Source organism: Xiphophorus maculatus, chromosome 16, assembly GCF_002775205.1.
Source record: "Xiphophorus maculatus strain JP 163 A chromosome 16, X_maculatus-5.0-male, whole genome shotgun sequence".
In the NCBI taxonomy this organism is placed as follows: Eukaryota; Metazoa; Chordata; class Actinopteri; order Cyprinodontiformes; family Poeciliidae; genus Xiphophorus; species Xiphophorus maculatus.
In genome coordinates this window covers 14,661,407-14,676,496 of record NC_036458.1, presented here as the reverse complement: position 1 = coordinate 14,676,496, position 15,090 = coordinate 14,661,407, and the positions used below count along the sequence as shown (strand labels likewise).

Sequence of the window (15,090 nt, the reverse complement as noted above, 5' to 3'; positions counted from 1 at the left end):
TAACATTGTGTCAACAGAAAATTGCTAGTTGCCGCCGTTGAGCAATTTCTTTTGCGATTTTTGCGCCAACCTTAAAATTCAAAATTTTTAAATTTTCTAGTCGCGACCGCCAAGTTTGGTGAGTTTTTGAATATGATAAAGCCCCCAAAAAGGCGCCTCTTTGGGGGGGCAGAATCGTAATAATAATAATAATAATAAGAAACAGTACAGAAACAATAGGCCTTCGCAGCGCTTTGCTGCTCGGGCCTAATTACAAGCTTTTAAAGAATTTGTGTGACATGTTGCAATATGTTTCTAAAATGTTTAAATGTCCACTATCCATCTGATAGTGGACATTTTAAAAGTCCACTATCACATTTTGCACTGTACAGTTTTCAGAGGCTCTTCTCTTAAGAATTTGTGTGAGGATTTACAAAATTGTATTAAATTTATATTTTAAATCTGAATAAATCACTACAACTTTCTGGATTTAACTACTTTTTTCCAAAACAATTAAGGTACTAAGATACAACCTGTAAGGCAAGACTGAACAAGCTACTGAACATGTTTACCTTCTGCAGTAAATTCCCAGGAGTAATGTTTTATGGTTGTGGAATAAAATACTTTCTAGGGACTTTCATTTCAACACATTAATCAGTTGCTATAATCTTGTGAGACAACGTGTTTATGTTTACATTTTGTCACTTTTACTACATAGATGGCTTGTTTTAGCTAACAAAGGTATGTGGATTGATTTGTGTCTGTGAAAAGGACCTGCAGCAACATACTGCAATATGAAAATTTATCTTTCAAAATAAAATGTCTACAAGTTATTTTATTTTTTAGCAGTGTTTATTTTTAAAACGCTGCTAGATAAACATGAAGATACAGTTTAAACTGCAAAAAAGGAAAACAAAAAAGCAGCAGCTCTATTTTAGCAATACATTTCTTGAACTTTTAAGCTCATCTGGTTTTATTTGGTTTCGGTACAGTAGATGTTGGCTTAGTGAATCAACAACTATTCTCTATGTATGCATTTATGACACTAGACCAGTGGTTCTTAACCTGGGTTTGATGAGTCGGTCTCAGGGGTTCGGCGGAGCCTCTGCCACGGAGTTAAAGACACACTTGTGTAAAGTCGTGATGACACGCCCCGCTTGGCCATCACTTGCTGCAGAAGATCATGTTACATTGCTCAGTCAATCAGTGCTGCGGGGAATTTAGTCCGCGCAGTATCAGCGGCTGTCGTAGTTGTACGTCTCGTGGTTTCTTTCTTAATATTTTAATCCATACTAAATATGTCGAGCAAAAAAAGAAGAAAATGAACAGACTTTGCTCTGAAGATGCACTTGCCAAGGTGAAGCCAAGCCTCTCTGAACTGGTCTCCCAAAAACAACAGCAGAAGTCGCACTGATTTGCAGGTATGTCATTTGTGCAAAACTTTATTCTGGCCCCAAAAAAGTATTTTGTGGATTCAAAACAACAAAAAAGAAATTAAATTTAAAATAAAAACAATCAAGTTATTAAACAATTTTTTAATTCTTTGAAAAAAAACCAAATTTATTTTTAATTAGTAAAATAGTAAAAAAATATTTTGGGGGCTGAAATTCTTTTATGGGGCCAAAATATTTTTGGGGGGCCAGAATAAAGTAATACTGTAACTTGCTGTGAGTTCATAGTTTTGTTATTTGAGCAAAGGTGACGTTCATGCACGGCTCATTTTGTGCACCAGCAAAAAAACATATACCTGTCTTGAATTTGGAAAAAAAAAATTATTTTATTTATCACTGAAGAAGGGTTCGGTGACTGCGCATATGAAACTGATGGGTCCGGTACCTCAAAAAAGGTTAAGAACCACTGCACTAGACATACTGTATGTGTAAAGCGAGCTGGGAGGTCATAGTGAACTCCCAGGTCGCTTTACCTGGGAGTTCACTATCACTATGAAATTTCAAAGTGATAGTATGGTAGTTGACCTGGAAGTTCAGGTCACTATTTAACTGAACTCAATTAAGGTACTGAGATACAGCCTGTAAGGCAAGACTAATTAAGCCACTGAACAAGTTTACCTTCTGCGGTAAATTCCCAGAAGAGTAATACTGGTTGGAACACCACCTGGATTAGAGAGACTATTCAAAATATAACAACTTTGTTTCCAAATGGAAACAAACCACCTTAAAAACAGGAAACATTGATAGATTAATTAAAAAATTTAGATAATCGCATGATCAGCTTTTTGTTTAATGTCTTACTTGGATAAAATAAACGTGAAACAAAAACACAAAGGACAAAATGTTCCTAGAAAATAACTGACAGCAAGAAGGTCCATATAAACTGTACATCTGATATAAGAGGTATTTTATGACAAGTGTAGTGTATCCATGACCATGTTCTATTTAACACAACTAAAACCTGCATGGTGTGAGCCAAAAATGTGTTAAGAATGCAGAATACAAACTAATATATCCAGCTTTACAGCACATTCAAGTACTGTCTCGCACAACTTTGTAAAGTAAATGCAGAAGTAAAAGTACTTCTGCAGTTGCCTAAGTTTCACATGAAAGTTTCTACAATTTTCTTTTCCTGAAATTTAGCAGTTGGCAAAAGTTTCCCCGGAAATTTTTTCTGTGTTTTTATAGGGTACCAGAGATAAGTAAAAAAAAGAACCATAATAACAAAGACACAATATGATTAAACATTTTTGTACCATTCTAAAGTCATTTGGAAAATTTAGATTCTCCTACTTTTTTCACAAGATTCACATTTTATGCGATAGATTTCTAATTCAAATATACAAAATAATGGTACTCATCGGAAATTTTGGCATCAACTATTTAGCTGTAATATAGTTAATATATTAACTATAATAAACCCCAAAGATAAAACAAAAAAGTCAAAAGCTAAATCCAGCTATATTTTTTCGCTTTTTTTGATTGTTTCATGCCGGTACAAAATAGGGTCTCTGTGTATTGACCACTGTCAACTCACACTGTCAGGGGAACATTTTGATGCATTTCCTCCTTCATATTTATATGTCACTTCTTTTCAAAACAAGAATTCACAAATCAGATTGTTTCAGCTGCGACAGACTTGCGGCCTGTCCAGGGTGAACCCCGCCTCTCGCCCGGAACGTAGCTGGAGATAGGCACCAGCAGCCCTCCCGACCCCATTAGGGACAAGGGTGAACAAAAAATGGATGGATGGAGATTGTTTCAGACTTCGACCGGGGCAGAGAACATTACAAAAATAAGAAAGACATTTACATGTTTTTCAAACTATGCCACGATTGATCTGATTAGTTACCGTAGTCTCATAACACAAGCAATAAATTTGCATTTAAATGCAAATACAGTGCATGTTTTTTATAACATACATCACACTAATAAGAAAAGGTGCACATATAAAGGTTGTAGAGCTGTATTTTAAACTCAACTCTCACTGTATTTTAGAAAACATAGCAACAATATTTGATTTTCAAGACAGAGATGGAGGGAAGCGTTTTTTAGCCATCACCATCTTACTTTCATTTAGTTCTTCTGAAGGGTGAACTTGCACAATGTCTGTAAAATTCTCATGTGCTGTCATCAAATGATTATAAATGTTTAAGATTCTTTAGCCACAAACTAAACACAGCATACCTGAACACCAAACACACAAACACGTTAGATAGTTATTAAATGTTCTTTGCATTCTGACACGCCAACTGAGATGAAGAATACATTTGCTCAGCTTTTGAATTTCAACAGCCTTGAGCAACAGGTTCACAAATAAAAGCTGTAGGGCTGCATTTTCCAGGAAGTGGTAACTTCCTCTGTAGATAACATTTTTCATTTTTTTTGGTTTGAGAATTGGTCCCACCCACCGTAACAGACTGCGTGGTTCATCCCTTCAGTCATATTTTGTAGAACACTGTTGCCTTTGAGAGCATCAAGCCAACCACAGAACCCGGCAGCACAGTCTGCAGGTAAGCTACTTTAATTACTCAGTAAAACAAATTTAGTCCTTACTGCAACAAACCCATAAATACAAATATTCTAAACATGAAAACTTATAAGATGCAATTATTTTCCTGGTAATGCATTATTAAATCTAGTAAATTTCATAATAACTGCACACATTAGACTTTATCTCAATTCTTAAAAATCTCTGTTATGATGATAATGGAATATTTTTAAACTTAGTGAGAAAAATTTTACATTGACCATAATAAGAGATAACTGTCACTCTTATCGTTTCTTAGAAGTATACAATAAGTATACGTTTGTGCACAAAAATGTCTTTTTTGCATAAAATAGAATTTAGCAGATATTTATAATTTGTTTTGTTATTTAAGGTAATACATTTCAGATTTACTTCAGAGGTTTCATTCAGTGGGCTTAGCACAAGTCTACATATTATTCAAAATATTGTATCAGTACCTAACATGTAAATGCAAAAAGCACAAGGGAAAACATACTTAAATTAAATCCATTATATTCTGGGGTTGAGTGGATTCTACTTACTTTTTTCCCTGAAATAAATTTAGGTACATTCTAAGGAAAAATGCTATTAATTTTATGTCTAATATATGTACGCTACTTACTGTAGAAATGTAAAAAAAAATTAACATATTTTCTAACAAAGACAATTCAGTGACTCAAATACTCATTCTAGACTCTCCATTTAGAAAATAAGGACAACAGACTAAACCAGTTTTAGACAGTTTTTTCTGTCTGGTGCCTATAGATACAAAGGTGTGGTGCTTTAAGTTATTTACCGGGTGTATCCTAAGACACAGGAATGAAGAAATAATTCACTCCATGGCTAAACAATAACAAATCTGAAATCTCTTCACAGAAACCGAAGATGTCTAGAAAAATGCCAAGTCTCTGTCTAGCTCTGCTCCTAACCCTCACCTCGGCGCAAGCAGCACAGAAAACTCTCGACTCCATCAGTGAAATAAAACGTTGTGTTCCTCAGCCTACTAACATTTTAGAACTGCTTCGCTGGTTTGCCAACACAGTCAGTATTGACAATCGTGGTAACGTGAGGTTGACCTTTGAACCAGAATCTGATTATGGTTCACATCATTACGGGAATTTCGAAGGGATGTTGAATCCACCTCCTTGGGGGTACAAATACTACACAGTTGGAAATATACGTAAAGACTTGTTAACACAGCTTCCTCCTCATGTACAAAACGCCAGAACTGGAACCATTGGATGGAACAGAGGTCGGATCGTATTTAGCGCCACAGAAGTCAACAGGGGATGGAATATACAACAAGTCTACATCACACAGCATTGTGGCACTTCTGTATATAATGGCACCAGTTATGACCCAAACCACACATACCTGATCACTACCAACCTTTTACGAGAATTGAGAGGACGGTCCATTTCGGAAATCCTAATTGGTCACACTGGTTCCCAGAGAAGCAACTTTGAAAGAACATCTACTCGGCCACAAGAATTCTTCTTCTCTAATCAGAACCATGTCCCTCAAGCTAACCCAACAACAACTGATGAAGATGATGTCCTCGGAAAATTTTGTACTGCCCTGGCAGTATTTTTTATTTTGCTATTGATTTTCCTAGGCAATGTAGGCAAATAAAGTAAGGTTGATACAATGTATCTGATTGTGATTATTCAAATAGTCAACTAATTTAGTAATTGAATAATCGCTAACTGGAATATGCAAACCCTTAAACATGGTGTCTGCTTAAAAGAACAACAGCCACACTGCAGTAATTAAGCCAAAACTTTTCAAAAATAGGTACATTTTAGCATTTAAAGTGAAAAATCTGTTTTTGCTTGATGATCTGGAGTACCCAGAACTGAAGTGGCAATTTTATTTTCACCAGTTTCAAATTCTGTAAAAAAAAAAAAAGAAAAGAAAAATCTATTCAGCACATTTTGCTATCCAATTATTAATTGGTTAATCAAATAAATAAACAGGTTAGACCTACACTGTGTTCATGTTATGTCAAGCAGAAAGGGCTGAGCTTTCTGCATGTTGAAGTTTGAATTTTTTTATATTTACCTTTTTTTTTAGCTGATGTAAGTGAACAAGCACACACTAAAGAAATGCTTATTACATTTTTGTCTATAACATGTTTATTCTGTTACTTAAAAATGAATTGAATTTTTTGTTTATTTGCACATCCAATGTGCCAATTATTTTTAATGTGTGATAGTTGTTACAGTTGTTGAGATTGAAAAGTGTGGCAAAACGTAGAGCATGTGACCCATGTACGGAGGCCTCAGTCCTCGATGCGGCTGTCGCAGGTTCGAGTCCCGGTCTGTTACTCTTTTCTGTATGTCCTCCGCCTCTCTCATAATCCACTTTCCTGTCAACTGACTGTCAAATAAAGGCCATTAGGACAAAAAAAATCCTTAAAAAAAGATGAAAGATTGAAAATGGATGTGAAAAGCCTCTATTGTTGTGTGTTATTGTGTATTATTGGAACTGTGCTTGTTTAGTTAAGAGATGTGTGCTTTCCCCTTCCCAATGTAAACTGGATACAAAGAAATAAAGCTAACCAGGTATGTGATTTATTAAAATATGTACCGTATGTTTTGTTTTGACCAGGGAAACTGGTCAGATTTAAGGAAAAACAAATGGAGCGCATTTCTGGGGATACCAGTCAAAGTCCTCACCTAAACAGAGAAAATCTGTTTTACAAATGTTTTCTTTGCAAAAATGTTGAAATAAATGTGGGGTTTTTTGGGACAACTAAAAGCAGAGCAGCTGATCCAATGGAAGATAAATGCTGGAGTAGATCCATGAGGTAAGAGGAAGCAAGATCAGTTTGGTTTTTATAAGCAGTTTGTGCGTGACAGTTAAAACGACAAGATGTGACATTCAGCTAGAACAAATACTTTTACAAGTACCTGCAGGTCAACAACTGTCATAAATTTTATTTTAATTAATAGATCTGTCACAAACTTGGTGAGTTTGCTTTTCAGTTTCATTTACCAGGAAATGAAAATGGAGAGAACACTCCCTCCTCTCCTGTCTCCCTCCCACACAAACACACACAGACGCAGCTTTAAAGACCAAAAAGCAATCTGTGCTGTCGGTAAGCTCTGTTTTATTTTGTTTAAAAGATTTAAATTTACTCTTAAACGTAATTTGGTTTATTTAGAGAAACATTTAACATGTACATAAGAGTATGTAATGCAATTATTTTAAAGGGCAAAACATTCTGGGTTACAATTCTGATTTATTTCCTGATAGATTTTAAATGGACGAGGATGTGCTACTTTTTTCTCTTTAAGCATTATTTCAAATACCAAATAGAAAATGGATGGCTGAAATTCTCAGTTTTCTCATGAAATTCAAGTGAATTTAGTTATTCTTTAGTCCAGTGTTCCCCAACTCGGGTCCTCATGGCCCGCTGCCCTGCATGTTTTAGTTGTTCTCCACTCCAACAAAGATGAGTCAAATGACAGCATTACCTTTTGTGAATGTTTGCAATTGCTACAGAAGCAGATTATCATCCATTTATCCAGGTGTGTTTGGATACTTTTCATCCAAGCAGCAGGGAAACATCTAGAACATGAGCCCCGAGGACCAGTGTTAGGGGCCTCTGCTTTAGTATGCTCTAAAATTATGAACACAAACAAATCTAAGAAAAAAAATCTAATTTATTTCTGTATTAAACGCTTAAAACAACAGTGTATGGCAAAGATGAACAATGAAAGCTCCAAAATTTCTTTACAGGAATTGAAGATGTCAAGAAAAACTGTGAGTTATTGTGCTGCACTGCTCCTCACTGTGACGTCGGTGTACGCTGCACGGAGAAGTCTGAACTCCATCAACGATCTGAAAACCTGCCAACAGTTTGATCACACAAACATCTTAGAACTTCTTCACTGGTTTGCTTGCAAAGTTGACATCGACTACAACAATATCATCCAGCTGACCTTTGATCCAAACTCAGGTGCTTTTTGCTGCCATTATTACAGAAATCAGGAGGGACTCCTGGAATCTCCACCTTGGGGCTACCATTACTACACAATTGGCAATTTTCATCAAGCCACTTCAGCATCACTTCCATCTTATGTAGTAAATTCCCAGAGGAATACTGTCGGCAACAGTGCCCGAATCCTACTTCGCGTAAATGAAGGCAGACAGATAGACCAAGTCTTCATCACTCAGCATTATGATGAATATGAAAATCAGGGATCAAGCTATGATCCAGAACAGACATTCAGAATCACCACCAACTTTTTGAGGCAACTCAGGAAGCATTCTGTTAATGAAATCCAACAACTTGCTGATGGTTCCCAAACTGGACCGATTAGAAACACCTCAAATGCTTACTCCCAGGAAGTTCACCAACCTAAGAAAGACACGCAAATAGATATGCCGTATACCCCAGTTAGGCAAGATGACAACTGTATAGCAAATGTTTACCGTTTAATTTTTGTTCTTATTATTTTGATCATTTTCGGGTCTTACTTTGGTAATTGGCGCAAATAACAATGTGAAATAAGTGGGAATGGAACATGTCATATTATCTTAAGAAACATGCAACTGTGGTGCTTATTGATAGTAATAATGACAACGCCTTTTTCTAAAGAATTTTTGTGACACGTTTTGATCAAATATTTTGTGCATTTTGTAAAAATATGATTCAAGTGTGTAAAGACTGTTTTTACTGTATATATGAAAGCACACCTCTGCCTTGTATCAAGCAATAATTTGCATTCAGACAGCATACACTAAACCAGTAAATGTCTTTTTAAAACAGCAGCTAAATAAAAATGCGTCTCCACTTTAATGACTTCTATATTTTATATTAACTTCACAATTATTTATAACATACATCATTCTTTAGTGCTATGACTGCATAAATATTCTACTTACTTAATTGAGTAGTGTATTTTTCCAAATATTGAGCAAGTAAGCCACTCCACGGCAAGAGACTTAACATCTATCATATTAACCAATTCAAGGTTCATTGAAGCGCGACAAGAATCTTAAAGTTATTGTTGTGATATTATATGCAGACACTGTGCAGATGATTCATGTCATCTAATAATCCACAGAAGTTTACCTTGTCTTTTAAGTAATTGTAAGCAAATTAATGGTATCAGTGTCAAGGTTTTTAAAAAGTTATGCTTTAAAAACCTCAAAACATCTTTGTCCCAAAAGTGTGGGAAAAGCTACCACACTTTCCATGCATCCAAGTTCTTGTTTGTAGCCAGCGCTCAAAAACGCCTGGCAAAAAGGTCTTTATGTTTAAGTGAAAAACAAAAATACAGTTTTTCCAACCCAGAGAAACAAGAGTGGCACTCAGCAGACTAGCATAAGACGGATCATAAGATATTGAGTCATAAAAAGCGGTCAGCCTGCAGAAAACAGAGATGAAAAGGCTTATTTTATTGGGGAGGAACACCACTCTAAGTGCTGATGCCAAGTTAATATTGATGTTTGTTTGGAAAAAATGTGAAAAAAGAAAAACTCAATTAAAACTGAGATCACTTACAAAGGAAACATACAGTATATTGAGTTATGTTTATGGAAACTATAACGATCATCCGAAGATAATTGCCTGCATTTATGATTATTGAAGTTAGTTTTAACACAATAAAATGCAGATAACCACTGCTGCATGTGAGAAAATCCCCCAAATGAGAGTTCAATCCACATGCCCAGTGTGGACTGACCTTTTTTTCACTAATCTAATTTGTAATATCTGAGGAAAATAGACAATATCAAAGTTGCAACATTAACAAGGTTCTAAGTTCTGGCCTGGTTAAAAAGTGGGTAGAGATTTCATCTAAAAGATTGCGTGCGTCTACAGTGCATCCATTAAATTATTCTTAATATTGGCAACATCATTCTTATTTGTTTATCACTCCAAAAAAAAAACACAAAGGGCTTAGTCACAAGTAGTGAAGTAACAGCATGTACTGGAGAGAAGGAAAAAAACCAAAAACTCGGTACAAACAAACCAGTCTGGTCTTGCAGGTTCCAGGGGAAGCACACAGTTATGAAAAAATTGTGTCAACCTAAGAGTGAGGCAGCAGATGAAAAGGTAAAAACAAAAAACCTTCTTTCATGCATCCAAGTAAACATGCAAATGTATTAGTATAATTTCATAACCTAGTAATCCACAAAAAAGTTGTAGACTAGAAAGTCAATTGCATCTCTTTCCATTGTGTTTAGCTGAGTGTAATGCAACAATAGTGATATATGGCAGTAATTAGCTTATCTAGTTCACCTTTGCAAACATTTCAAACCAATTAATAGACTTCCAAAGTATGCTTTCTGAATTGATTGCTTTGAATGCAACACTCTGTGGTGTTGTGCCATCATGAGCTTTTCCCAAGATAAATTATTTTATGAAAGCCAATAAATAAGCACAAATACAGCCAACAAAAGAGAAGAGTGCAACCCTTCTGCTGCAGTATGTCTGTGCTAGTTAGATATTAACACTAGTCTCTGAATACAGAGGAAAGGAGGAATAGTATGTCTAAGAATGGATGTCCATGTTTTATCAAACATTATACTTTTTACCTGGAAAGGTTTTCATGGCTATTCAGCCTTTAAATATTATTTAGTCAGTAAAGATTTATTTGAATTTTGTTTGCTCTTATTTATGTTTCACATTAATTTCTACTTGTCCAGGACAATGAATTAGTAAGTAGTTGCTAAATATCAGTTATCAGCACTGGATCAATTCACTCCTTTGTAAATTCAGACCCTCACTTTATATCTTCTTCTTCCATTTTGCAACGTAACACTACTTTATGCTCAAGTACATAAGCACTGTTGTAGTTAAATGCCCTGAATGTAAGATGGCAGTAGGACCACAGGGAGGAGGAAGAGGAGCAACTTATGTCCCACAGATTATCCGTCTCATATTATAGTGTCAGGATATAGTGACAGTTTTAACAAAAAACAACAAAAAAAAAACATAGTTATAAAACTTACCACTGCAGCTTTAAGTGAAGCCATATTTAAATAAATGTGTACTTATCAGTTACTCAACACATCAAAATGCCTGAGTTGGTCAAAAAATCGGAGTTGTAATGTGCCAAATCTAATATAAATCATCATCTAAGTATAAATGAATGTAAAAGCCCCTTTACTTTTCCAGAAATCCAGATCTACACATGTACCAAATACATATGGACAGAAAAGGATCAAAACTACATAATTATAAACTTGGCTAAAGTACAAAATGACTAATATCCCCACCAATCATACTTTTGTCTTAACAGTATTTGCACATAAACTCACTTGTATAAGGTTACAAAGGTCGTTTCCATCAGGGCTGCTACTCTGCTGCGGTCTGCTTTGTGAGCCTTTTTATTATGACATAACTATATTTTTAAATACAAAGATGAAACTACAAAGTTTACCACAGTGAGAAGATGCTCTAAGGAAATCAGCTATACAGCTTATTTTTGGTAAAGCAAATTGATGGGGACGGTCTGTGTGACATGAAAGTAAATATAGACATACAAAAACAAGATCTCTCAGCAAACAGTATGCTTGGTCGAAAACATATAACAGCAGCCACAATTGAATAAATCAGAGCTCAAGTGAAAAGACAGGAAAGTAAGAAGAGCTATATCCACAATGAATGTGTGTGTTTTTCTGTGTGTAAACATGAGATCATATCCTGCAGAGGCACTCCGAGGCTCAATCCAGCTGCTTATGGTTACAGTCAACCAATCAACCGAAGCAAAGCGTGTCATTACAGCACCTTGTGCCTCTTCCACATTCACCACACAAAGAAAAGAGAGGCACATCACTTAGCCTTTTCATTAGTCACTATTCCCTTGGGCAAGGCATTCTTAGACCTCGACCCAGAGCTCATGTGTATGCACATGAGCAAAGACGCACAAGAGGTTTAAAAGCTGTTATAACCTGGCTGTAGATCACACACGCCCTTACACAAATATTCCCTGGACCACACAGAAACAAGCCACCAACATCCAGCCGGATGTTGAGGTGAAGAAGAAATAAAAACATTTCCAATTTAAAGCCCTAAATGTCCCAAATAATAAAAGCAAAACAAATACTTGGGAGATTATTGGGCGTGCTGTTGTAACAGTATGTTCTGTTCAGATTTATTCCCAAATGAGTTAAAGTTAATTAGTTTGTTTTGCTATCTCACAAAAAACAAGCGACAAGAAATCTCACTTTCTAGTTTCTTCTCAGAGGCTTTCAAGTACTCTAAATCTCTTTTCCTCTCATCCCTTCTGCCTAATAAACCTCGTGTTTTAATGTCTCTTCCTTCTTCCCTGGCCTCTTCCTCACAGGGCCTCTCTCCACAGGTTCAGCTGAGCAGGAAGGTGGTAATCCGAGCCAAAAGTGGCAGTAATGGGAGCTGTAATCCTCTCCCTTTTCCCTGCTGACTTCCGTTTTACTTACCCAAGGCCATGCTACATACATTCAGAATGCCCACGTGCTTGCTAATTCATCTGAAAAACTTACAAAACTCAAGAAAAGTAGGGGAACCGATAGAAATAATGAACATTTTATGTCTGTGTAGCACAGAAAGAAAAAGAACCAGCCAACACAGACCTGTAGAAAGTGCAAGTTGGAGTCTATTTTAGAGTACAATTTTTTTATGACCTCCAGATTTGGAAAGTTACACCTCCCTGCCGCCCACAAGTGGATACTACTTAACGAGAGGAGGCAACATATGAGCACAGCTGTCTCCAGAGAGAACAGCAAAACAAACAGCAGAGAAAACATTAGCTGTTTTAAATCACAAAAAACGCCACAATGATAAAGAAATAAAAATGTGTTGCTCATATATTACTTGTAATTGCACAAGTAAACACATAAAATACATGTATACTTCAGTTAAAGCAATTGCAGATTAACACAAACATTTAAAATGGAAAACAAAAACAAAGTCTGCAGCATGAAGATAACTGACTTGAGGATGAGATATCTTAACTTTCTGTATACTCCTAAACACTCCTCCTAAATACTCCTTAATCTTTTCCAGAATTTGCAACGTCATCAACAAAATTTTTGTATCTTTCTGGGACTTTATTGGTTAGACTTAGAAATTAGTTTCAATTAATCTATGTAGGATATGAATATTGATAGAAAGTGTTGAATTAAAACAGATAAAATATTGATAAACCAGCAAAAGATACTAGTAGGTGCTAAGACCTAGTAGGTGTCCTACTAGTAATTCAGTCTTTTGATTCAAGTGTGTTGGAGCAGAGATCCGTCTACGAGTCTAGGAGTGGGAGGATAGTGGCGGTCGAGGACGAGAGTTGCTGACCACTGAATAACACTTGGGAGAAAAAAAAAATCACTGAAAATAACTCATTTTGAAAATGTTCTACTTAAAGTATGTGTTTCTAGTTGTTTTTCAGAAGAAAAAAAACATTTCACATTTTATTTTATTATTTTTTTAAAAAGTAGTGCAAGTAGTGAGCAAATAAATTTCCTAAAGCAACAGTACTTTCACAAATAAAACTAATCTTAGCAAAAAATATATAAATAACAGAACAACTTCTTGAAATGAAGAGAGAGAACAATAAGCTAATAAAAAGTGGTTTTAAATTAAATGCGACTATTAACTGAAAATTTGCTTTGTACATTTTTTGTCTTAGAGTTGCAGTTCTTTTCTTTCCAGCCCTGTTTTTCTCATCACCAACCCCACTGACCTACATTTGCAGACGGCATAAGTGGACAAGCACATGGGTTCAGTTATGTCTGATTTTTTTTTTGACCCTGTCATTACTTCACAGATTCATCTTCCTTTTTCATATGCTAAGATGATACTACACAAAAAAACAGCAGTAATCTTAAGGCATTGTTACTTATTTCAAACATGCGATTGTGCAATAAAATCCCATAAACAGGAAAAGTCAGTGTCAAAGTTGAGATGATTCACTACTGTTGCAAGTTTTTGTTCCAGAATGGAGCATCTTGTTGAAAAGTGAATACAAACATGTTCAACAACAACAAAGAAAGCTTCTTTTTTTTCTAAGCAAATGGAGTGGATTGAGTTTACTCACTGTCTGTTGGTCGTGTTGTGGGTTGCTCCGCGACAGGTGACTGCACCTTCTCCACCCGTGGCTCTGACAGGGTTGGCAGTGGGGTGACGGGTGCAGGTGGTGGGTGGTTGTTGTTCTCTACAGGGCTGCTTGTCACAGAGTTCTCCGGTTGTCTGAAGACGGGAATCTCTGGTCTTCTGGAGATGCCGTCCACTAAGCTCAGGTTGGGAGAAGGGGGCTCTGCTCTTCTCTGGGTTAGCTCAGGGATCCTAGAGACCGGTGTGGACGACAGCTGGCTATCCGCCCTCCTGGGAGGTGCAGGGGGCTCCTGAGGCCGAGTCATGCTGAGCTCCGCTCGTCGGTTTGTAATGCTGGAGATGGAGTTTGAGGTGCTGTCTAGGGCATTGCTCCGACTGCTCAGGCTCACCTCTGGCCGCTTGAGGCCGAAGCGAGCAATGCCGGCACTGGGCGAGCTGTCGATCTGTTTGGAGGAGACCTCGATGGAAATCTCTGCCCGGCGGGAAGCAGCTGCATCAGGGTTTCGCCCTGATAGCTCAATGCGCCTCATCCCGGTCTTTGGGGATCGTAGGTTTGAGGACTCGGATGCAGTGGATCTGGAGGAGGAGGAATAGTCAGAGTTGCGTGAACTCAAGTCATAGCTCCTTTGGTTGGATGTGGAGGATGTTGAAGAACGGAGGGGGTTGGTGGTTCGGCGAGACAGAGGTGAAGGGTGCGTGGTTGTATCTGTGTCCTCCACCTCAAATGACCGTTTCAGAGCTGCAAGACACAAATACTAGGGGTTAGACATTAATAAAAGAAGAGAACTGTGGTTTCCTGCATATTTTTCATATAAAAATCCCTCACTTCTCCAGACTTAAACTTAGGGAAAATTAATGATTTTCCCTGAATAAGTTTAAAGAAAAATCTTATTCAGATAAGAATAAGTTTCACCACATTATCATAATGTGGTACCTGTCCTTTTACCACATTTGGTAACAGGTCAGGTAATAATGTCTATAAATACATTTATTTTTCCACACACTCTCTTTCCATACTTCCTTGGATATGGGACCTTGAAGCAGCCCGTTTCTAGCCAAATTCTACAATTTCTACAACTATTAATCATTAGGCATTTAAATAGTAA

General features: G+C 36.7%; 1 protein-coding gene and 1 long non-coding RNA gene across 6 annotated transcripts in view; one reads left to right on the top strand and one right to left on the bottom strand.

Moving 5' to 3' along the window:
• Positions 1–15,090, bottom strand: part of LOC102219068 (septin-9-like) — a 98,870-nt gene that overhangs the window by 48,779 nt on the left and 35,001 nt on the right. For all 4 annotated transcript variants that reach the window (XM_023348695.1, XM_023348698.1, XM_023348696.1 and 1 more), the window contains one exon: positions 13,968–14,723. In XM_023348695.1, coding sequence (XP_023204463.1) covers positions 13,968–14,723 — 756 coding nt within the window. The remainder of the gene's footprint in view (positions 1–13,967; positions 14,724–15,090) is intronic.
• Positions 1,359–5,057, top strand: LOC111611610. 2 transcript variants are annotated; one of them, XR_002754117.1, is made up of 3 exons: positions 1,359–1,400; positions 3,826–3,943; positions 4,816–5,057. It is a non-coding gene; the product is annotated as an uncharacterized LOC111611610 (long non-coding RNA). The 2 variants fall into 2 exon arrangements; XR_002754116.1 differs by lacking the exon at positions 1,359–1,400 and having other exon boundaries at positions 1,906–3,943.